The sequence below is a fragment of the Cebus imitator genome, unplaced genomic scaffold (genome assembly GCF_001604975.1).
Source record: "Cebus imitator isolate Cc_AM_T3 unplaced genomic scaffold, Cebus_imitator-1.0 Scaffold111, whole genome shotgun sequence".
NCBI classification, from domain to species: Eukaryota; Metazoa; Chordata; class Mammalia; order Primates; family Cebidae; genus Cebus; species Cebus imitator.
Window position 1 is genome coordinate 1860215 of NW_016107426.1, and position 25265 is coordinate 1885479.

Genomic DNA, 25265 nt, shown 5'->3' on the forward strand with positions numbered 1-25265 from the left:
TTTTTTGAGACAGGGTCTCACTCTGTTACCCAGGCTGGAGTGCAGTGGTGCGATCTTGGCTCACTGCAACCTCTACCTCCTGAATAGCTGGGACTACAGGCGCCCGCCACCACATCCAGCTAGTTTTTTTGTATTTTTAGTAGAGATGGGGTTTCACCATGTTGGCCAGGATGTCTCAGTCTCCTAACCTCGTGATCCACCCGCCTCAGCCTCCCGAGGTGCTGGGATTACAGGCGTGAGCCACCGCGCCCAGCCAGCTATATTTCTTTACATCAGTTACTGAAATAAACAGTGCACTAGAGATGAGAAATACAATCCTGATCTCAAAGACCTCAGCATTTATTGAGAAAACTGGACAGGCCATCTGACAGTTACCATACAACTTGACACATGCCGTGGGAAGTGCACAGGGTTCTTCTGTGAAGGCACCAAGGAAAGTCCTTGTTTTGAGATGACCAAACTCACTTAGTGCAGCTCTTACGTTCTTTATGGCAGAAAGCTCCATGAAGAACTTTGAGGAATGGTGAGCTGCTCCCCCACAACGTTGTTATCACATTGGAGCGAGAGCCAGCTCTGCCGTGTATATGGGCATTTTTAAAATAAACACTCATTTTGAAATAGGACCATGCAACCTGTTTTCCAAACTTAGTAATGTCCCAGCTTTTTGTCATTTTGGGTGTCTGACCTCTGTCAGAGATGAGACAACATCACAGAAGCAGGATTCTGTTCCTCTTAGAATCAGCATCAGGCAAACAGAAGCTTCCCAGCCCGATGCCTGGACACAAGTGAGCCGGGCAGCATTCCTTTGTGACCAGATGCAGACTTATTCCCGCTTTATGCAAAAGTTGGGACTATCTCTACAATATTTTATTCAGTCTACATCTCAAATACCTTTTACTTTATCAGTGAGAGTCCATTTCCAGTATTCACTGTGGTGATTTACAGGCCATTACTTTCTCCAATAAAAATATTTCCATTTTTTAGCTACTGAGCCAAGTCGTAGTGTTGGTGAATGTGTGAATAGCTGAGGAGCTTTTCTTAGCAGCCGCCTTGTGGAGTTCATGGTAGCTGGCCTCTCCTGAAATACAGATTCTGAGATTGGGCCACTGACCATCCCTCATTTGAAGCCCAAGCTAGGTAGCACATACTTATTATCACACTGTCTATGTTGTCCATAGTTACTTCAAAATATATATCCTAGTAAGTGGCTATCCCAGATTAGGGGTCCGGAAAGGCTTCCCGGCAAAGGTAAACTTCAGCTAGCCTTAAGAAATAAGGGAAGCAGTAACCTAGGCAGATGGAGGTGAGCATAGCACATTGTAGGAAATGGGAGTGGTTCTGCATGTCTTCTGCATGGTGTGAAAGCATGGAGAAGTCTGGTGAAAGATAAATGTGGCTTGAGACCACAAGAGCCCCAGTCTGTGAAGTTTGCTTTCTATCTTGAGAATAAAGGTTTCCAGCAAAGGTAAGGTTAAAGGCAGAAAGACCAATTAGAAGAGTAAGACAGTTGTCCAGGCAAGGAAAAAGGTCCTAACCCAAGGCTGCGTTAATGGAATAAAGCGATTACACAGATTCAAAGGTTAGCTACTTTTCCTCTCGGAAAACCCTGACACCCTCCTTACGTCTGAGTAAGTGTCCTTCCTTCCTTCCGTGAGCTCATAGCACCCTGAATTAATCCCTACCAACACGATTATCTGGGCGGGTTGAGATTGCCCCTCCACTTAATCCCATCTTCCATTAGACCATAAGCCTCACGAGGGCAGAGCAGTAACCACATCAGTCTTGTTTACTGTTGTATCCCTAACTCTAGGACAAAGTGGTCACTCGGTCGTTGAATGAATGAGAGATATACGAAAGAGATTTCACAGGACTTTGTGATTATTTTTGAGAAGTGGGTGTGGGGGCGGATTTCTGGCACTGATGACTAGAGGAAAAACAAATGAAACATCATTGCTGTCCCAGGCTTGTCTCCCCAGCATGGAGTTCCTTACTGAATCAGCAGTACTCAGAGTAAAATTTACCGGAAGATCAATGTGAAACTCGACACCTAATTATTACTTCCCTAGTTGGGTGTGTATTTTTGTGTGGATATGCCTGTATGCGCATGTACATCTATGTATATATTCTGGTTCTCATCCTTGAGCCTCTCTTCCCAAAGTTGCATTGACAGATGGAAGCAGCAGTAGTGTCTGTTGAACAGAGTGACTGCCAAAGTGACATGTGTAAGAAACAAAGGAAGCAGTAACGTTCTTGATTTAGCCAAGAAGTCTCTGTTGACCGATAACTGAAGGAAGTGTTGGGTGACTCTGCTGTCAATATTGGCCCTGCCAAGAGCTGGATTCAAGTGCTGAGGAAACCAGAGTCGTGTTCTGTAGGACCTGCTAACTTCCTGGGACTTCTTTTTAGGTGTCTCGTGTAGGAGTCACTCTTTAGAATGTCACTGTTCCACTCTGCTGCCGCGTGTCAGAGTGTGCATCACATTCCACAACATGTGTCTTTTTTTTTTGAGATGGAGTCTCACTCTGTCGCCCAGGCTGGAGTGCAGTGGTGCAATCTTGGCTCACTGCAACCTCCAATTCCTGGGTTCAAGCAATTCTCCTGCTACAGCCTCCTGAGTAGCGGGAACTACAAGCATACACCACCACACCCGGCTAATTTTTTTGTATTTTTAGGAGAAGGGGTTTCACGGTGTTGGCCAGGTTGGTCTTGGCCAGGCTGGTCTCAAACTCCTGACCTCAAGCGATCCTCCCACCTTAGCTTCCCAGAGTGCTGGGATTACAGGCGTGAGCCACCACGCCCAGCCCACAGCATGTATCATTTTACAAGCATTTTGCCTTGTAGATATTCTTTACAAAAGCTTTAGATTGGCAATATTTATTATATATAAAATTGGTAGAGGTTTACTTTATGTATATAAAATTTCTTCTTAATGGGCTCTAATTGATAACTTCAGTAACGAAGTTGGAAGATACACGTGGTTCCCTAGGACCTTTACAGTGTTTGATCGTGTATGATCAGAAGAAATTTTAAAATCAGGAATCTTTGCCTTCAGATAAAATTGACATAAAAGCCCATTGCAAGGAACTCCCCAGGATGGATCCAAATGAGGACAATGTTTAAGGTGGATCAGATACCATTCAGCTCTGATGCACCTCTTCTTGATTAACCGAAGAAACAGCAACCAAGAATTTTCACAGAAAAGTTGGGTCTGTTACACTTATGACAACTAGAGAAAGCATTTTGTCTTGTGTCTTGATCACAGGTACATGGTTACCTCTCTGAGCAAGCCCTGGTTTTAGATCAGCTTTCTCTGCTGGTGTGTTTGCAGAAGCTGAGGGGCCAGGTGCGCAGGCTGAAGACTCCTCAGGCCGGTGGGGCAACTGGAAGGTCCACAGTCATTCTCCTTACAGTAACTTCTCGAGTTAGGGACAATGCACAGGGAATGAGACAGTGGAAAGCCTTTCCAGCAGTTCTGTGAGTCCATTCAGTAGATGTTCTGCAGGCCTCTGGTAGTTACCAGGGTTCAGAGGGACAAAGGGCAGTGAAGAAATTTAGTTCTCTGTCTCAGCACATTTACCTGTTAATGATGACTGAACTGGTGGATGTCATAACCAAACCTCTTAGAAGTTGATTTTCAGTTTATTAAGTATTCAAGTAAGTTATAAGAATTTGGAGCCGATTTTTGGAGTTCAGAGACTATCTCACTGTGTTGCCCAGGCTGGAGTGAGTGCAGTGGCACAGTCATAGCTTACTGCAGCCTCAGACTCCTGGGTTCAAGCGCTTCTCCCACCTCAGCCTCCTGAGTAGTTGGGATTGTAGGCATGAGCCACCAGCCCTGGCTGATTTTTCTTTTTGGTGGCTGTTCTAGGTGCTCTCATGAAGTAAGGTTTTTTAACCAATTCCCAGTCCTGCTGCTCATGTTAGCAATGTAGACAGCTACACTTGCTCATCATTTTTGTTGAATTACAGCTTGGCTTTTTTTTTTTTTTTTGCTTTTTTTTAAGGGAAAAAGCCTCACAAAGCCACTGTTTCCATAACAACTGGAAAAGCTGGCCACAGTGTCTCAGCTGGCTGGCCCTAAGAATGGCTGGTTGATAGTTTCACAAAAGTCAAGGGAAACATGAAATGAAGAAAGCACAGAGATAGATGCAGCATTTTCTAGCCATCATTTGATGGAGGCTTAAATAAAATAAAGATACATTCCTCTTTTAATGTCTCACCCTTAACTCTTTCCTTCAAAGATGCGAGTTCTCATGAACAATAAAATGATAGCCCGTGATGGATGTAGATGCTTCTTTCCCTAGAATATTTGTCTTAATAGGAACATAACTCCAAATATGACTTCAGTGCCTCTACTGAGGCCCCTCCAAAAGAGGAAACAGAGAACATGATTTGATCTTTGTTTTTGCATGGACAGAGTTGGAGACCTCAGCAAGGCAGGTGCCTTTCTGTGGATGTGAAGAAGCTGGCGTCTGTTGCCTTTAGACACCTGGAGGGCAGTGCTCTGGAGGACACCAATTGGAGGAAAGCTCAGGCATCCGTAATTATTGAGAGCACAGAACTGGTGCCTGTGGGTAGCCACTCTGTGGTGGACATGTCAGCATGGTGTGAGAATTTCATAACGGTAGAACCAGCTGTCTTGAGTGACACTACATTACCTACTACCAGAGGTGTTTGGTGGGTGACAAGATGTCTATTGCTCAAAGCTCCTGCCATGGGTCCGAGTTTGGACTAGTTGATGTTTAGATCCCTTGAAGCATTAAAATCTTAGGAGTCTATAGTTGTATTAAAAACGAGTTGCATGTTCACTGAAGTAGTGAGTGATTTCAGTTAAAACTACACAGCCTAAACTAATAGAACGTGTTGTCTTTCAAAGAAAAATGCAGATTTCTGTAAGGAGAGACTTTATCCAGAAGAATCATTGCAATAGAGGTGAGGGGGTTGTTGCAGTAAGGGGAACGCTCCAGCCTTAAGATCTGTGGTGGTCTCAAAGATCAGGCAGAAAGGACATTTATTTCATAAAAGGGGCGGGTAAACAAAGCTAGAAAGAAGCAGGTGTGAAGGAGTGGGTGGAGGGAACAGACAGTTGATCAGAGATGCGTTTCCTCGTGGTCAGCTGAATCTCAGAAGCAGCCCTTAAAGGAGAGATTGGCTGAGAGTTCAGGGGCTTAGGGAAGGAAAGAAGCTTAACCAAAATGTGGTTGTCAGTTAATAAGCGTTTTGATTTTGTTAATAATTTTTATAATTAGTAGTCTCTGTTTTTTAGAGTACTGTAGGTTTACAGAAAATTTCCATAGGTTCCCTTTCCCTCCCTACTCCCACAGTTGCCCCTATTATTAACATCTTGCATCAGTGCAATACACTTGTTATAATTTATGAGCCAATATTAATACATTATTATTAACTAAAGTCCATGGTTTACATCAGGGCTCACTCTTTCTGTTGTGTATTCTGTGAGCTCTGATAAATGTATAATGAAATGTATCCACCATTACAACATCATACAGTCACTTCCCTATGCCCCAGATCCCTGTGCTCCACCTATTTAGCATGCCTTCCTTCTCCCCAAACTTTTGGCAACTACTAATCTTTTTACTATATCCATAGTTTTGCCTTTTTTTTTTTGAGACACAGCTTCGCTCTTGTTACCCAGGCTGGAGTGCAATGGCGGGATCTCGGCTCACCGCAACCTCCGCCTCCTGGGTTCAGGCAATTCTCCTGCCTCAGCCTCCCGAGTAGCTGGGACTACAGGCACGCGCCACCACACCCAGCTAATTTTTTGTATTTTTAGTAGAGACAGGGTTTCACCATGTTGACCAGGATTATCTTGATCTCTTGACCTCTTGATCCACCCACCTCGGCCTCCCAAAGTGCTGGGATTATAGGTGTGAGCCACCGCGCCCGGCCTAGTTTTGCCTTTTCTAGAATGTCGTGTAATTGCATAGTATGTAGGCTTTCTAAATTGGCGTCTTTCACTTAGAAGTCACCGTTTAGGGTTCCTCAGTGTCTTCATGGCTTAGTAGCTCTTTTTTTTTTTTACCACTGAGTAATAGTCCGTTGTCGGGTTTTACTATAATTTATCCATTCACCTACTGCAGGACATCCTAGTCGCTGCTACGTTTTGACAGTTGTGACCAAAGCTGCAATAAATACCCACGTGTAGGGTTTTGTATGGGCATCTCAACTCATTTGTGTAAATACCTAGGAGCATGCTTGCTGGATTATATGGTAAGACTGACTTTACATTTTTTCAATCGCCAAAGTGGCTGTGCCATTTTATATTCCTAGCAGCAATGAATGAGAGTTCCTATTGCTCCACATCCTCACCAGCATTTGGTGTTGTGGTGTTGTCAGTGTTTTGAATTTTAGCCATTCTAACAAGTATGTAGTTGTATCTCATTTTCTTAAATTCACAATTCCCTCGTAGGATGTTGAGTGTCTTTTGACTCACATGCTTATTTTCCGTTTGTATATCTTCTTTTCAAATTTTATTTTAGATACGGGCGTATATGTGCAGGGGGTATATGTAACAACATGGGAACATGGAGTGATGCTAACATGGAGCGTGTGAATCCTGTCACCCAGAGAGTGAGCATAGTACCCCTTACCCTCGAGTATTCTGCGGTGTCTGTTGTTCCCATATTTATGTCCATGTGTGCTGGATGTTTAGCTCTCACTTATAAGTGAGAACGTGTGGTATTTGGTTTTCTGTTCCTGTGTTAATTTGCCTAGGATTATGCCCACTAACTCATCTGTTTTACTGCAAAGGATGTGATTTCATTCTTTTTTATTGCTGCATAGTATTCCATGTATACAAGATTTTCTTGATGCAGTCTACCATTGATGGGCATTTGGGTTGATTACATGTCTTTGCTATTGTGAGTAAGAGCCATCTTGATGGTGTGAGATGATATTTCATTGTGGTTTTTATTTGCTTATCTGATGATTAGTGATGCTGAGCATGTTTACATAAGCTTGTTAGCCACTTTTATGTCTTCTTTTGAGAAATGTCTGTTTATGACATTTGGTCATTTTTTAATTCAGTTATTTGAAGCCCGCTTCTGTCAGTTCATCAAACTCATTCTCCGTCCAGTTTTGTTCCCTTGCTGGCAAGGAGCTGTGATCCCTTAACAGAGAAGAGGCATTCTGGTTTTTGGAGTTTCCAGACTTTTTGCGCTGGTTTCTTCCCAACTTCGTGGATTAATCTTCCTTTGGTCTTTGAGGTCAGTGACCTTTGGATGGGGTCTCTGAGTGGACGTCCTTTCTGTTGATGTTGAAACCATTTCTTCTGGTTTGTTAGTTTTCCTCCTAACAGGCCCCTCTGCTGCAGGTCTGCCGGAGTTTGCTGGAGGTCCACTCCAGACTCTACTTGCCTGGGAATCACCAGCAGAGGCTGCAGAACAGCAAAGATTGCTGCCTGTTTCTTCCTCTGGTAGCTTTGTCCCAGAGGGGTACCTGCCAGATGCCAGCCAGAGCTCTTCTGTTTGAGGTATCTGTCAGCCCTTACTGGGAGGTGTCTCCTAGTCAGGATACACTGGGGTCAGGGAGCCACTTGAGGAGGCAGTCTGTTCATTATCAGAGCTCGAACGCTCTGTTGGAAAATCTGCTGCTCTCTTCAGAGCTGCCAGGCAGAGATGTTTAGGTCTGCTGGAGCTGTACCCACTACCACCCTTTTTTCCAGGTGTTCTGTCCCAGGAAGGTGGGGGTTTCATTTTTAAGTCCTTGATGGGCTGCTGCCTTTTTTCAGATATGCCTGCCCCACAAGAACATACAGTGAGACAGTGCCTTCAGCTGCTAAGCTGTGTTGGGCTCCACCCAGCTTGGATTTCCTGACAGCTTTGCTTACATTGTGGAGTTGAACCCGTCTACTCGAGCCTCAGCAATGGTGGACGCACCTCCCCCCACCAAGCTCAAATGTCCCAGGTCGAGCTCAGACTGCTGTGCTGGCTGAGAATTTCAAGCCAGTAGATCTTAGCTTGCTGGTCTCAGTGAGGATGGGACCCACTGAGCCAGACCACTTAGTTCCCTGACTTCAGCTCCCTTTCCAGGGGAGTGAACAGTTCTGTCTCACTGGCATTCCAGGTGCCACTGGGGTATGAAAAAAAAACTGCTGTGGCTAGCTCTGTTTCTGCCCAAACAGCCACCCTGTTTTGTGCTGGAAACCCAGGGCCCTGGTGGTTGTGTCGGTACCAGAGGGAATCTCCTGGTCTGCGGGTTGTGAAGAGCATGGGAAACACTCAGTAGCTGGGCCAGGTATAGGAAACAGTCCTAATGGCTTCGCTTGGCTAGAAGAGGGAGTTCCCTGGCCCCTTGCACTTCCCAGGTGAGGCAATGTTCCACCCTGCTTCGGCTCGCCCTCCTTGGGCTGTTCCCACTGTATAACCAGTCCCAATGAGATGAACCAGGTACCTCAGTTGGAAATGCGGAGATCACCTGCCTTCTGGGTCGATCTCACTGGGAGCTGTGCACCAGAGCTGTTCATATTCAGCCGTCTTGCCCAGGGACTGCATTAGCAGTTTATAAGCCAGGTCTGCTACCAACAAATTCTCTCCGTTTTTGTTTCTCTGTGAAAGTTTTTATGTCACCTTCATTTTTGAAAAATAGCTTTGCTGGATATAGAAATCTTAATGGGCAGTTTTATCTTTAAACATTTTGAATATGTCAGCCCCACTGCCTGTGGCCTCCATTGTTTCTGCTGTTAGTTTTATTGGGGTTCTTTGTAAATTACTAGTCATTTTTCCCTTGCTGCTTTCAAGTTTTTCACATTGTTACTGACTTGGCATTATATTATTATGTACTTTCAGATATATTATTATGATGTATCTGTTTGTGGAACTCTTTGTTTTCATCCTACTTAGAATTTATTAAGCTTCCTGAATGTGTAGGTTATTGTTTTTCAATAAACGTAGGACATTTTTAGCCATAATTTATTAGAATATTTTTCCTCTCCTTTCTCTCCTCTTCTGGTCCTCTCTTTATGCTTATATGGGGCTGATGATACCCCACATTTCTCTGAGACTGTGTTCACTTTTCTTCATTCTTTTTTCTCTCTGTTCTTCAGCTTGCATGATTGCTATTGGTCTGTCTTCAAGTCAGCCATCCTCCTGCTAGCTCAGATCTACTGTTGGGCCTGTCTTGTGAATTTATTTCAGTTGTAGCTTTCAACTCCAGAATTTTTATGCATTCTTTTTTATAATTGGTATCTCTTTATCGATACTGTCTGATGCTACATTATCATCATACTTTACTTTGTAAACCATGCTTTCCTTTAGTTCTGTGAAGATATTTATAATGACTATTTTGAAATATTTTTCTGTTAAATCTGACATCTGTTTACTCTTACAGGCAGTTTGTGTTTTCTGCTTTTTTTCCTGGGGATTGATCATACTCTCCTATTTCTTTGCTTGCCTCATAACTTTTTGATGGAAACTGGACATTTTAGAAAATATATTGTATACCCTATGTACTAGTCCCTCTGCCCCCGGGGCTTGTTTTTGGTGACTGGCTAGATGAATTTAGTGAAGTCTATTTTTCTCCATAGTATTAAGCTTCTGTTATTGGTCCTTAAGTAGGTGCAGCCGTGGATATGTCCACAGTCTCCCTGGAATGACAGCGGTATTGGCTGGGCTCTTATTTTTTGTTGTTTGTTTGTTTTTCATCAACCATACCTCACTGTTAAGCTCTACAGATTGCCTAATGATTGCTCTGTTGTTTCCACTAATGCCTTAAGACTTAAATTGTCTATAAATTAATCCAGTCAAATTGCAGTTTCTTTTAGGTAATAGTTTGAGACCTATTTTTGATATTTCGTCTGACCTCACAAGGTCTCCTGCAGTTGTCTTTTTCCTCAGTTCTCTTCTGCAAAGTAGCCAGCCTGTAGTCCAGGTTGTATCTTCATGAAATCCACAGGTCGCTCCCCAGATGCATTTCACCACTACTTCCACTGTTCTTAAGAACACACTTAGGATGGAAATTCTCTGTATTCAGTTGCAAGTGAAATCAGTTCCTCTGGGGAAAGATTAGGAGCTATTTATTTTAGAGCCTACTTCTTTCTCAGGGAAAAATCTCAGAGCTAGGGCTCTGGAGCTGGGGGTAGGGGCAGCGGCAAGCTTTTGTCTGAATGTCATCCTGCAGTCTAGGAGTCAAATGCTGTTGGAAGCAGGGAGGGGCAGCAGCATACGGTGAGTGCCTGAGCAGCCTCCTGGTCTCCTCTCCTGGACTCATAAGCCAGGGCAAGGGTGGTCAGAAACCGAGGATTTTTAGTGCACAGCCTCCAAGGTGGAGCTTCCACTGCATGAGCAGAGGCTGCCAGAAGACGGGAACCTCCATCACCTCTTGACTGCACTCACCCAGGACTTAGCCCAGCAATACATAGCAGAAGGCAGGATGAGAAATACTGCAGTCCTGCTCCTACTGGAAAGAAAGCCTTCCAGCTGTGATCTTGGGATAAGAGAGGCTGCTGCTCTTGGCTGCAGCAGTGTGCAGTTTCTGCCTTGCTGAGTTGTGAAGGTGGGGAAGGGAGCAGTCGGTTCAGAAATCATAGTCATCTTTCTTACCAAATTTTCATAGTGTAGGAGGGTAGCTTCTTCATTTGGGCTTTAAATGCTTGGAGTTTTCGTTTTATAGTTTTCACCAGTTTTTATCTAGAGTTCGTTTTAGTCCATATGTATTGCTATAAAGGAGCACCAGAGGCTGGTAATTTATAAAGAAAAGAGGTCTATTTTGCTCATGGTTCTTCCGGATGTGCGAGCAGCATGTTCCAGCATCTGCTTCTCGTGGGAGCCTCAGGCTGCCTCGTCTCAAGGCAAAGGGCAGCCGACACGTCCAGAGATTACGTCGTTACCGAGAAAAAGGGGCATTGCTAGCCTGAGACTTCAGAAGCCAACACTGTGACACTATGCGGTTTTGTTTTGTTTTGTTTTGTTTTAGAAAAGAAATGCTTTTTATTATAAATTGACTCACGGGGACAGGAGTCCAGCTCAAATCTGTCTCCCTGTGCTGGCTTTAAGGCAGTAATTTTATTAGAAGAGATTTAGGGGGTAGATTCTGGGATTAGTGGTGATCAGTAGAAGAAAAGAGAAGGTCTGGAAAATCCTCAGGCATGCGTGGTTATCTCTTCATGCCACCTCATGGGTCTGTGCAAATTAGTATGAAATATGCAGTAGAAATTGGGCTGCGACATCAGCAAGCTCATTCTGCACAAACTCCAGTCTCCCATATTGGTTCCAGCCAATTTCAGCCCATTTTTTAATCTCACAAGCAGAGAAAGTTTCAGCATTTTAGCAAATTATTTCTTATCTGCTATCCTGCAAACTCAAGAATTTCTGTTCGTCGCAGATTGTTTTTAACTCTTTGGGGCATGGTTTCAACATGGCAAGAGAAGCACCAAGAGAGGGACAGGAGGATAGCGCCAGGCTGTTTCAAACCACCACCTCTCATGGGAACTAAGAGAGTGAGAAATCACTTACCTCCCACCCTCGGGGAAGGCATTAATCTATTCATGCGGGATACACCTCCGTAACACGAACACCTCCATTAGGCCTCTCCAGCTTCGGAGATCAAATCTCAACATGAGGGTTGGGGGGAGCCACATCCAGACGAGAGCAGGGCTCCTCAGGCTGTCGTGCTGGAAGTGGTCTCTCTCCTCATCCATTTTAACAAGCAGGGTTCTGCCTCTGCTCGAAAACCGCCTTCGTAAGGCAGGATATTCCATCTTTGGAAGCTCTAACCAAGATAATTCTTCCTTATGGTAGGTGGCACCAGTTGATCCTGGTCCTTCCCCTAGGACCTACCAAAATTAGTTTAATCCTTCTTTTATAGAGCAGAATTCCAGTGCTTCACGTGGCCGAGGTCCTGACTCCAGCCCTCGGTGGTCTCTTGACCAGGCACAACATCCACAGTCGGTTTCCTCTGTCTTCTCCCCCCATCAGACCACGTCTCTTTGAGTATTGGCATTGTACTTCAGGTGAAGTCATTTTAAAACCAAATGACCTCAGCATCTTCCTCACTCTAGAGTCTGTTTCTGTAAATGGAACCAAAAGCACATTCATTTTTTAGCAGCCATTCTGCATGCTTGATTCACAGTTGACATGTTGCTATCAGACTCCTGATTCTGTTCACACACACTATTGATGTACACGCCCTTGGTTTCTGGAGCCAAGTGCAAGGCATTGCTTACATTGTTTCTGTTTATGACCCCTTGGGAATCATTTTTTCCTCCCAAGGATAGAGCCTTACAGCTCATCATCAGAGACACGTAGCATCATTTATTAGCTCCCATGCTAATGCAACTGAGAGCTAATAGGTGTGGGTTTTACGCTTCTTACTGTGACACTTTTTCTTTATGAGACGGAGTTTTGCTCTGTTGCCCAGGCTGGAGTGCAGTGATGTGATCTCCACTCACTGCAACCTCTGCCTCCTGGGTTCAAGCAGTTCTCCTGCCTCAGCCTCCTGAGTAGCTGGGACTACAGGCACCTGCCACCACGCCTGTCTCATTTTGTATTTTTAGTAGAGATGGGATTTCTCCGGGTTGGTCAGGTTTGTCTCAATCTCCTGACCTCACGTGATCCGCCCACCTCGGCCTCCCAAAGTGCTGGGATTACAGGCGTGAGCCACCGCGCCTGGCCAGTTTTGCGCTTCTTAATATGACACTTCTGCTTGGGTACTCGTCTTTCCCACTCAGATTATCACATGTGTGTCTCATCCTGGCTGTGTGTGAGACCATCTTGGTGCCAGTGGTTCTCTGTTCTATCCTGTGCCCTCTCCATATGGAAGGGAACAAACACTCCCTCAGCAAAACAGGAGTTCCCTCCCCGCGACCATCTTCTTGGACCTTAGAGTAGTTGAGATTATTGATCAAGTTGCAAATTGGCCTTTCCCCTCCAACATGTTTCCTGATGGCGCTTTTAGGCACTTCCCACAATATGTGCAGTCACCCTCTTTCTCTTCAGTATGTGTGACAGAGCCACCAGCAGCCTGTTGCTGTGCACTAAAACAACCCAGGAGGCCATTCTTAATTGCGCCGTGCCCGTTCGTAAAGGTCATGGAATTTTAGCAGAGCTCTGCAGACTGTGCTGCTCTAATGCGTGTGGTGTTTTCTGGGGGCTAACATTCTGTCACTGCGGAGAATAGCCTTCTGTCTGGACCTCGGCCCCAAATCAGTTGTGCCACCCTGGGAAGCTCCCTGTTCTTCATATAGTGTCAAACACTGGATCGGGCCTGCTCGGGAAACAGTGAGACTCTCCGCTGGCAAATGCAGAAGGGAAGGAGGCGGAGGCGGACGTCAAGCGTGGGCTGCGCTTGGGGCCGTCTGCTGTGTCTGACAGGTCACTGCCTTGGGACTTTTATGTTTCTTTGTTGTTTTCTACAAATATCCTAGGTGTGTTCTAGTTCGAATTTACATTTCTTCCATCGTAGTATCGATTTTTTTTTGCTCCCTGGTTTTCCGTGAAATATCAATGAATGGTAGGTGTCATTCCAGACACAGCGCGTCCTTAAAAGAGAGCCGCTCCTCTGTGCCGTCAGCCTCTGGATTTTGTCAACTTCCTTTAGAGACTTTTGAGGTTTTTTTCTGGCAAGCTATTAATTACTGTTAAAGCAGCTACGTGTTTTTGAGGCTTGTTTTGAAGTTCTGCCAGGGCAGATCCCGTGTGAATGCCCTGAAACAATGTATCTTTCCGGATTTCCTAAGGTCTTCCTGTACTGACAGAGAAAAAGCGACTGTGAGATGGCCACGGTATGCCATGTGGCAAGACTCCAAGTTTGCACAGGACAGTGGCCCTGGAGAAGGGGGGCACTCTCAGTGTCATGCATGTGTCCCAGTCCTGTCACGTTCGTGCCTGTTTGTAATGGTCCTGGCATCTCGGGGTGGTGACGACTCGGGATAATACCTCTGTTACATTGTGGGTGGCAGCACCCAGCAATGACTTTTTAATGTTTGGGAATTGAGCTTCCCAGCCTGTGAAGCAGATATACTCAGATGGCCAACCCTTTGTCACATAATTATCTCCGTCAAGAAAACAGGAAGGTTTTCTGTAACCACAGAGCTACATTAGTTATCTAAAAATTCAAACTGTATTCTACATTTTTTAATCCATTTTTTAAAAATACGTGCTGAGATGATCAGCTTTTGTCACCACAGATTTTCTGCAGGCTGTTGCCTTTCAAAGCAGGTTGGGGAAGGAGTCACCAAGCGTGTGCAGGAGCGGTATCTGGGATTCAAAGACTGAACCAACTGGGGGTCATTTTCTGTTGTGAGGGAGCAAAACGGGTGAATAGCACCAAACAGAAGATACTTACGTTCCCGCTTTCACCTAGCGCCAGCCTTATGATGGCACCACAGAGGATCCTGGTAGGCACTCAGGCAGATGCAGTATCAGCCCCCACAGACACAGACCAGGCAGCTGAGGGTGTCCATGAGAAACCCGTGATACCGTATACCTTCAGAGTACCTGATGTTTGTAACAAACATGTCATAGTGGGCTATAGCATTACACCTGTTATCGAGAGTCACCCTGTCTCTTACAAGCTGTATTTTAGTATGTCTAAACTTCAGTTTTCTCACAGGTAAATTAGAGAAAATAATGTCTCCTTCACTGGACTAACGCACTCATGAAACACAGCTAGCAGAAGGCCAGCGGCTAATGGACAGCAGGAAAGGTGCTTTCTCCATTTCCCTTCCCAGCCCTTCCCTTACAAGAAAGAGCCTTGTAAGGTAGGCTGTGCAGAGATTTTCCCCATTAGTAGATGACATAACTGATATGAGGGATATCAACACAGCTAATTCGTGTCAGAGCCGAGTTCAGAGTTTTTTCTGTGATGGCAGAAGGCATTCATGAATGCCTAGTGCGTACCCAGAGCTGTGGTGACATTGTATGTGAAGTGTCTCCCTGCAGAACGTAGCTTAGCTCTTAACACTGGGCTTTGGTCTAGGCTTCCAAAGTCATTTATTTTATTTTATTTTTTTGAGATGGAGCCTCTCTCTTGTTTGTTGCCCAGGCTGGAGTGCAGTGGCGTGATCTCAGCTCACTGCAACCTCCCCCTCCTGGGTTCAAGCAATTCTGCCTCAGCTCCCCGAGTAGCTGGGATTACAGGCATGCACCACCACACCTCGACCTCCCAAAGTGCTGGGATTACATGCATGAGCCACCTCGCCCAGCCCCAAAGTGATTTTTAAGCAGAACACTAATAGCTCTATTTATTTTCATTCACTGCTTTCTCGTTCTGTCTCCTGGGCTTTTTGTTTATACTGTATAGAATGATGGGATGCATTTTGAAATTAAAGCAGAATCATGAAGGATCCCCCGGAGGGAGGGCGGGCATCCATCAGTTTCACAGGAGCGTGATTAGGCAGATTGACCCAGGCAAGCGCTACACTGCTGCTCACACAACCTTTTGGATCCCTTGAAAGTGACCTTGCTCAGGCTTCTTCCAGACGGATACTGAGAGAATGGCAGATAAAAGACATCTCTGGAACTGGACTGCCCCAGTTCAGATCTGGGCTCTGCCACCAACCAGAATGACCTTGGCACGTCACTGAACCCCAGGAGCTGAGCTTCTTCACCTGCAAAATAACAGTAACAAAAGTACCCACCTCATAGGGTTTTTGAGATGATTAAATGAGATGCTCCGTGCTAAGTAGTTACAACAGTGTCTGGCACATGGTCATACATGGTGGATAAAGCGAGCCTCCGCAGCGGGGGGGGGAGGGTTGTTCCTCTGTGTCGCATCCGAGAAGACGCAAAGCAGCCTTTTTCCCCGGTACTGTGAAAAGGTCACCGTGTTGTTTCTTTGTAATTGTGGTATTGAAGGTCTCGGGTCGTTAAGGTTATTTTTCAATTAGCCTTTCAGTCTCTATCTGCGGCCTTAGAGCTGGTGATTCCAGGGTTGTGACAGCTACTGTAAACGAACCTCCCGCAGAGACGTTCGGCCACATTTCCCCCGCCTCTCTCTAGGCAGCTTAGCAGCTTGTCTGCCTGTTGTATTATTTCATTACCTAACTCATTATTAGCGGTGACCTGCTGAGAGTTTTGCGGCACTGGGGAACGAGGGGCTATGAAGAGGCAGGTTCAGTCGCAGACTGTGTTGTGCGTGGGAATTTGGAAAAGGTATTTCCTGTTTGCAGAGGGAAAAGAGTGCTTTTTCCTTTATCTCTGAAGCTAAACTTTTGTTTTAGGCAAAACTTTTAACTATTAAGGACTTCCAATGTGAAACAGCTTAGGCGGCAGCAAAAGCCTGTCTGAGGCCATAACAGAGACAGAGAAAGATCTCTGCCTTCACTGCCGCCAGAAAATTACAGAAGCTCCTGAAGAAGGCTTCTAGAATGCCGGAAAGACAGATGATCGAGTTCTGAATTATACAGAGTGGCCCGTGCCTCTCACAAACCAGGTTTGCTCTTCTCGTGTGTTAGTGTGGAAAGATAATTAGAAAAGGAAACGTTCAGGTTTGATTCCAGGATCTTAGTAATTGTAGAGAGTAAGAAATGAACAAGCAGAGCTCAGGCCTCTGTGACTGCCCGTGTCTTCGAGTCTGATTGGAAGGCTTCGTGTCCACAATCCCTAGGAGTCGTATCACCCCTGTTCCTGGGAACCTGGCCTGTCGGGTGGCAGTGGATCCTGGTGGTTGTCCTGTATCAGCGCTTGATATGTTTATTAAGAGGTCTGTGGATCTTGAAAGCCCTGGTTTGTTTTCTTCCTTCCGGCAGCTGTACTTCGTGCCCCCGCTTCCACATCTGTGAGTCACTGAGCTTTGAAATGTGCTGGCGCACCGCATTAGCGCAACGTCCTCTCCCTGGGGCCCCAGAGATCATCAGGACCTCATCGTCCCCCAGATTTACTTTAACGCTGAGCACTGCAAGGTCATTTCCAGGGTTGCCACTGTTTCTTCTTCTCATATTCGCTGCAGTTTAATTTTTAGCTCTTAACACTGGACTTTTGTTACATGGGAAGAAAGAAATTTGCTCTAGCAGACAGCAGCAAATGCATTTTTCTTCTCTTCCAATTGGAAAATCACTCCCACCCAGTTTTATCCCCGGGGGGTTCGTGGTCTGAGGGTACTTGTGTGTTTTTGGATGTGAGCGGGGACTGTGTTCCTATTTTGTTGCCCTCCACCCCCGCCGCCCTTTGTTTTTTGTATGACCCTCATTTGGCTTCTGTACACAGAAACAGTCACTTCTCTTCAGGCTGTCCTGTGTCTTTGTGACACTGCCCCTAATTTGCTTGTGAATATGCTGTAAAAGATACAAGTCATGATTAGGCTCAGTAAACATTACAGTGTTTCTTGACTCTCATGCCCTGAATGCCTGCTGATGTCATGGTGCCCACCTCTTCCCTGGTTGGTAGAGTGTGGCCTGAGGTGGCACTGCCCTTTGATAAACTGGAACATAGAGGAGAGCGGTGACCTCCTCAGGGTGTACAGGGAGCTGGGGCCAGGATTGGAGCCCGTGTTTCCTGATTTCACCCCATTGTTCTTCCTCGGGGACACTTCTTTCTGGGAGTGTACACAACACAGTCGCAGTTGTGACTGCATTTATTAAATATCAAATGGACGCCAAGCCCATTATCTCTCATTTTCATAATTCTGCAAAGCAGAGTTTTACAGATAAAGAACCTGAGACTGAGAGAAGCTGCATTACTTGCTCAGAGCCACTCACCTGGTCTTGGGCAGAGTCCAGATTGGGCCCAAGTGTGTCAGAAGCCTGCCCTGTGTTCTTACTGCATTGCAGAGGGTTGATGCCAACTCCAGTGATAAGTAGTAAGAAATCAGAAATCTGCGTGCCGGCTCCCATCCCTTCACTTGACTGGCAGACGATGACTCTATGGCTGCTCTGTGCCAAGCACATACTGGGCACCAGAGAGCAAGACGGACGGGAGCTGATCTGAGCAGCTCTCATTTCCACGCAGTTTCCCCTCACTGTCCGCGCACCGTCTTCTGCACACCCCCAGCCTCTTTCATGACCCAGTTTCGCCCACGCACGATGCTCTGATGCCGCCTCCTTTCTGTGTCTCTAGCCACTTCAGGGCGAGGGCCACGCCGCGGCATCTCACGGAGACTGGCTGTGTGCGGCACCTGTGGGCCTTCCCGCGCTCTCTAGTTAGTGGCGCTGAGAACTTGCGGAGGGAGCCTGTGCGTCTCCGACGTGTTCTGCGCGTTGCCTTCTTGGCTCTTCCTCGCCGCTTTATGTGGCGTAGCTGTCGTCACTATCCCCATGTGAGCGAAACAAACACTCAAAAAGCACCCAGCTCAGAGAGCACAGACAGCTCGCCTCAGATGCTGCTGCTGGTAATCGTTAAGCCAGGCTTTGGGCCGAGGCCGATGAACCCACCAGCCTGTGCAGTGCAGACACTCGGGACAGGCTCATGAAACAGGGCAAAGAAAAAGGTCTTTTTACCAATCTATACGTAAACAAAAACACATCTGAAATCAGCTTGTAACTATGGGTATCCCTGAATTGTGAGAAAAGCTAGCATAGACTGAGCCCTCACCTGTCTTAGGCAGTTGCAAATTTTTTTTTCTTTTTTCTTTTCTTTTTCTTTTTTTTTTTTTTTTTGAGATGCAGTCTTGCTTGGTCGCCCAGGCTGGAATGCAATGGCAATGGTAGGATCTCAGCTCACTACAACCTCCGCCTCCCGGGCTCAAGTGATTCTACTGCCTCAGCCTCCCAAGTAGCTGGGGCTACAGGCACCCACCACCATGCCTGGCTAATTTTTGTATTTTTAGTAGAGACGGGGTTTCCCCATGTTGGCCAGGCTGTTCTTGAAACTCCTGAACTCAGGTGATTCATCCGCCTCAGCCACCCAAAGTGCTGGGATTACAGGCGTGAACCCCACACCCAGCCAGGCGACACTTTAAATATGTATCTCATTTAATTTGTGGTAACCTCAAAAGGTAAGCATTACCCCTTAGCTTTTGGAGGGAGCATGCCAGAAGGCCGATGCCTCCAGGAGGGCGTTGTTTACCGTGTGGATAAGTGCCCATTCTTTCTGAAGCTCTAGACCCTCCTGTGCATCTTCATTGGTTGAGCTAGTTTTGGCCATGAAAGACAATTGCAAAGCCGTAGTAGTTTAAGCAAGAGAGAAGTGTAAATGCAGCCAGCCACGGCACACCACGCACCTCCCTTCAGCTGTCTTCTGTCTTGTGGCCCTGCCGTCCTTAACACAGGTGAGCATTTCCCCTTCCCACACGCGAAGCAGTTGAGGCTTAGAGAAGTGTGGTGACTCGCCTGAAGTTACACAGCAGGTCGCTGTCAGAACCCGCATGCAGATTCTCCTGACTCCAAACCTACGGCTGCCTCCCAGGATCCCATTTCTTCTCTCTGGATAAGAGTCGGATCAGGTCCACGGAGAAAAGAACTGCAGTTTGGCAGGTCCCACCACAACAGCAGGGAGAAGAAGGCAGGGTGCTGGAAGAGCAGGCAGACCGGCCCTTTCCCAAAAGCAGCAGACGAATCTTGCCACCCCGTAGGCGGCTACCAGCTTTGCAGTGAGACAGAGAGAGGATGAGATTTTTAAATCACAGTGCAGCTCCTGTTACCATGAGAGGAAAGGGGTATCCTTGCTGGCCATAGGAAGCGGCGGACATGGGAGTGCAGGACTGGGAGGGACTAAGTGGCTCCGACAGTCATGCCAGAGAGGGCTGAGCAGCTCTGAAGGGGCCTGCACCCGGGCCATCTGGAGACGGGCCAGCCCACAGCCTCGTCAAGGAGGGGTCCGGAGGGACAGGCCAGCTTCTAACTGACGTCAGTATGTATCTCACTGACTGCTGGGAGCAGGGACTGTTTTCAAAGAACGAAGGAAGCCCCGTGTGCTGCTTCAGCACGGTGTGGAGCAAGTTCGGAGGCCCCCAGCCACACGATGTTGCTGATCTTGGCGGTTTTTGTTTTTCAGGCAACCTCAGAGCCTGTTCTGGATCCACAGCAAATCCAAGCATTTGATCAGCTTTGCCACCTCTACCGAGGAAGCTCCAGGGTAATGTTCGCCTGGCTCTTTATATTTTTATTTCCCTATATGTCATTTCCTGCTTTAGAAAGGCAGTGTCTCTGAACCTCCCTGTAGCCCTCCCCCAGCCTGGAAGGTGCCCTGGCATCCCTGTTATGGCTACATGGACAACAGACCCTGGTCCCAGGGAGCACTCAGAGCTTGGCAAAGGGGCAAAGGAAGTGGGAAGCTGTCTGTCCCTTACCTGCCATGAGTTGTGAGGACACAGAAGCGCTTCTGTGTTTGACCTCCTCCAGAGAGAGCAGGCCGGAAGGCTGGTACCTCAGGAGGGCTTTGTTTGCTATGCGGATAAGCGCCCATTCTGTCCGAAGCCCTAGACCCTCCTGGGCATCTGCACTGGCTAAGCTAGTTTTGGCCACGGAAGACACATGCACAGTAGTAGTGGTTTAAGCAAGAGAGAAGCGTAAATGCAGCCAGCCAGGGCACACCACGCACCTCCCGTCAGCTGTCTTCTGTCTTGTGGCTCTGCCGTCCTTAACGTGTGACTTCAACTTGGATGGTCCAGCGTGGTGGCTTCCACTTACCTCCGTTGTCTAGAATGTAGACCCATGGCCACACCTAACTGCAGTGGAGACTGGGAAAATTGGTCTTGATTCCTAAAGACCTTGGGCTGAAATTATTGGTCTACTCTAACTGTGGAAGAGGAGCACAGACTGGAGGGTGGCCAGCAGTCACTGCCACCGCATCAGACCGGGTGTCCCCCAGGCACTTCACACATGTGTTCATCTACTGTCTCCACCTGTTCTTCTGTGCCTAGGGCCTGCCTCAGGAATGGCACCTCTGCCATCCAGCCACCCAGAGCAGAGACCTGGCAGCACTAGGCTCAGCCCTCACCTTCCTTCCCCCCGACTGAGGACGTCCTGTGGGGTCTTCTCTGCTAATCCCCTTTGTGCCACCACCCCGGGTCGGGTCTCCTTATCATGCATGGAGGCCACTGCAGGTCCTGATTGGCTAGAAACCCTTCTGCCCCTTCTCCATGCGGCTGCCTGGCTACCCTTTCTAAACCCAAATGTGTCGTGTCACTCCCTTGCTGAAGACATGTTCTGGATCTCCGCCACCTAAAGAACGAGTCCAGACCCTGCCCCCTCCACCACTCCCAAAGCCCACCTCAATCCTAGCTGCTTGCATGTGCTCCTGAGCTCACGGTGAGCTTGTGCAAACCGCTGCATGCTCGGCGTCTCTGCCTGGGCTCCCCTCGCCCACTCCCCTTTCTTAGGCAGAACCTGCTGGGTTACTTGGTAGCCCAGGGGAAAAATGTGGTGTTCCTTCTTTGAGAGTTGATGTGGGCAGAGGTTGTTATTTCAGGAAGCTTCTCCAGGGTCTCCTGGGTGCGGCCCGGCAGCTTTATTGAGCTGGCATCACCCCCATCCCTCCCCAGCCTCAGCCACGCTGCGCCCCAGGAGTTGGGTTTCTGGGTCTTCCAAGGAGGTTCTTCTGCTTCAAACTGTTGAGCTGTTATTTAGGGCTCATTGGTTTCCAGATCACAAAGTGGCCAAGGCAGAACACGAGCATCCCTCTTCCTGGGAAATACAAGGCTTTTGTTACCGCTGTTTCTGCGGTTGCTCTTCACCTCAGCGTCAGGATGTGAAGGCGCTGACTTGAGCTTCTGTTGCCCATTCTGCTCAAAGCATTGCACGTAACAGTCATTGCAGGGAACTTCGCGGGCTGATGGGCACGGGGAGGGTTGTGGAAGAAAGGAAGTGGCAGGAGGTGGACTTGGACAGAGCAAGCGACATCTCTCGGTCCCTGCCCGATGGCTTGAGTGGGCCTTCCGGGCACTTGCAGTCAAAGCTTCAGTCAGAGCGACCGGCTCGTCGGTCAGACCGCAGGTGTGTCTCCAGGCCAGGACCTGGGTTATTTTTGATAAATTGACATGTAGGAAGCTTCAGATGTCTCCCCAGTCACCACAGACAGTGGCACTGAGTTTTCAACAGAAGTGACAAATGGACACGTGAGCTTGTGCCACCGTTGCCAGAGTTTGGAGGGCCCCTCAAGGACATGGTGCCTGGCAGGTGACTCCACGCCGCCACTTCCCGCTGGTGACCTAGGGCAAGTCACTTGTCAGGCTCCAGGCTTTCTGCCCCAGAGGGATGTTACGGAGGACTAGAAATCACACACATGGCAAGGACCTAGCAAAGTGCCCGTGGCGGAAAGACGCTCGATACTGCCACGAGTGGCGATTCGACATCCCCTCGGACTTCCGACGTTGCGTGGACGCAGACAGGTGGCCCTGAGGAGTGTGGTGGCCGGCTCGTCTCAGCTGCACATGCCCCATGGGCCAGGCTTTCACCGCCTGCATGTGAGCCCACGAGGGTCCCTTAGAGTGCAGGTCGCGGGACACGACGGCCCCTCCCACAGGGCCCAACTCCCGTTATTAGGGAACGTGTTTGCCTTGGCTCTGAGTTTTCCAAGTTAGCTCTGTGGGGTGGAAGTTAACTCACAGTGTTCTGGGAAGCAACAGGCAAAGACCCTAATCAGGCAGGAGGTCTGAGGACCTTGGGTGTAGAATTCGTCTCTTCTCTGACCATCAAGGGCACCTCAGAGCCAGGCTGCCAGCTCCCTACCTTCGTGAGGGAAGGCCCCTCTGAGTGGCAGCGGCTGGCTCCCCAGCAGGCCATGCCAGGATCGCCTGCTATCCTCTCTCCTCCTTGGCAGCTCTTCCAGAACTGAGCCACTGACAAAGCGAGGGCACTGCTGGTATCATGGGTGGGAATCAGGAAGCTGGGAGCAGGGGGACTTGGAGGAGAAGGTAGAATCCAGGAGTTGGACTCGGGAGCCCCTGAGTTTGAGTTGGCGCTGTGTGTCTGTGTGAAGCCTTCTGGGCTGCAGAAGAGCGGTCAGAGCCAGTGGTGAGAATGAGTCATTCCCTCCGAGGAGAGTGTACCAAGAGGGGGAGCCTGGCACCAGCAGAGCTCAGCATGCAGCTCCTCAGCTCAGGGGCGCCCACAGGGAGAGGAGGGCGGCAGCAGGGCAGTCCTCAGTGGGGGCTCTCCAGAGCCGGGCAGAGCAGTGTGTGTGCCCTTGGGAGCGAACCAGTCCAATGTCATTATTGAACGAGGAAATACAGGCCCTAAAAACTGAAGTGAACGTGCCCAGAGCCACGCTGCTAGTTTGCGACGTACAGACCTGAGATCCGAATGCAGGGTTTTCACTGCTCCTGCAAGACAGTGCTGCCTCCCGTGTGTCTGAAGCAGGAAGTAGGAGGCTCTGCACCTCTGTTACACACCCCCTTCCCCCTGTCCCCACAAGTCTTAGCTGATGTGTGTCCCTCCTTTGCAGCTGGCTCTTCTCACAGAACTCTCCCAGAATCGCAGCAGCGAGAGCTCTAGGTCATTCAGTGGCTCCCAGGGTGGCCCTGCTTTCAACAGCATCTTCCAGAACGAGAACTTCCAGCTGCAGCTCATTCCCCCTCCTGTGACTGAGGACTGATGACTCCGTGGAGCCTGGCCCGGGAGAACCAGCGACCATCCCGAAGCAGCTGGGGAGAGGCCCCGCCTCTGGTGGGCTCGGCCTCTACTGCCTCCCACACTTCTGAGAAGAGGTTCCACATTGGGCTTCCATGCCCAGGGCGTCCACACCACCATTCCCAGTGTAGACTCCCTGCCTTCACACTGTTGTCGTGCGCCAGCTCACCTGACTGGCTGGTTTTGTTTTGCTTGTTAAGCAAAGGAATGTCAGTACCTCTGTCCAGCTTTTTAGGAAGTACATTTTGCCTACTGAGACTTTTTCCCTTTTCCCCTGAAGCCTGGAAAGTGGATGGAACTCACACTAATGGCATTACGGAGTCTGCCGCACGCCGCCTCCCGCAGCTGGCGGGCGATACAGAGGAGCCTCACCTTCTGCGGAGAACAGTGGTTGGCCAGGCTGCAACATAGCTGAAATAGGCCTTGGAGCAGAGACATGGAGGGGCCAGGGCCATCTCCCTTTTAATGTGTTCACTCGAAACCTTATGTGAGTGTAAGACTTGCTCTTTCTAAGAATAAATGCCTCTGTGTCCACAGGTCTCCTGGCCAGCTCTCAGTCTGTCAGGTCTGGAGGACATTTAGAGCCCTGTTCACAATTTTATTAGCCCAAAGTCAGGAACCTGATCGTGACCACCTTCATAATTCAAATAAGCAGCTCCATCCTCAGCTGTCTTCAGAGCCACCCAAATGATCCTGTGACTGGGGCAAGGCTGCCAAAGAGAATACCACTCACTCAGTTTTTGGCCATGGGACTTGGTTTATCGTTGAACCAGCCCCCACAGGAGGTCACCACACGCAGTGCCTAGGTTTCCACCTCACACGCTCCGATGGCCTTTTCCTCTGCACTGGAATGATCAGGCTCTCATGGACTGATACCAACCAAACCTACAGGAAATCCATATGTAAACTAGATATACATTTTTTTTTTTGAGACAGAGTTTTGCTCTTGCTGCTCAGGCTGGAGTGCAGTGGCACGGTCTCAGCTCACTGTAACCTTCACCTCCCAGGTTCAAGTGATTCTCCTGCCTCAGCGTCTCAAGTAGCTGGGATTACAGGCACCCACCACCACACCCAGCTGATTTTTATATTTTTAGTAGAGATGAGATTTCACCATGTTGGCCAAGCTGGTCTTGAACTCCTAATCTCAGGTGGTCTGCCCGCTTCGGCCTTGCAAAGTGTTGTAATTACAGGTGTGAGCCACCGGGCCCAGCCGATACAAATTTTTAACCCTTAAATAGAAAATAGATCCTGCTTGTACCATGTACTACCTGTAATCAGCAAATCGGTTAACCTTGCTAAGCTTCTGTTTCTTTATAAATAGAACTGTTGTGAAGATGAAATAATACATGTAAACTTTTGCTATGTGCTGTGCAGGCACATGGCAAATACCCCAGAAATGCTAGCTGGGCTTTTTGATATGACTTCTCGTAAGACCTGGGCTACAAGGGCACTGCTTCCTAACGAAGGTATCAGGAGACAAAATTGAGGGACATGGTTGAACATTAACTCATCACCATTCAGATGCCTGCTGCAGCTGTATGACATAGTCTCAACCCCAGTTTACAGATGAGAAAGCTGAGGCTCAGAGGTGACAAGTAATTTCACCCGTACCGAAGAGGTAGCAGAGCCCGGGGAGTTCAGACTCGCGATTCCGGAGTCAGGGACGCTACCTGCCTGAAGTTATGCATCAAAACCTTTCTCACTGAGCCTAAAATTAATGCCAAAGCAACTTGATATTCTCAAAGCAAAACTCAGTGATTTCCCTTCTTCTTTTGCAGTATAAAGAACCAAGGCAAAAGGAATATTC

At 48.0% G+C, this 25265-nt stretch overlaps 1 protein-coding gene across 6 annotated transcripts in view; it reads left to right on the forward strand.

Annotated features, from left to right (window-relative positions):
* VPS8 (VPS8 subunit of CORVET complex) overlaps positions 1-23989 on the forward strand; it is a 240631-nt gene extending 216642 nt beyond the window's left edge. For all 6 annotated transcript variants that reach the window (XM_017538380.2, XM_017538382.2, XM_017538384.2 and 3 more), the window contains 2 exons: positions 19884-19964; positions 23274-23989. In XM_017538380.2, the coding sequence (XP_017393869.1) occupies positions 19884-19964; positions 23274-23423 (231 nt within the window). In that variant the 3' untranslated portion in view covers positions 23424-23989. The remainder of the gene's footprint in view (positions 1-19883; positions 19965-23273) is intronic.
* The last annotated feature ends 1276 nt before the right edge of the window (positions 23990-25265 follow it).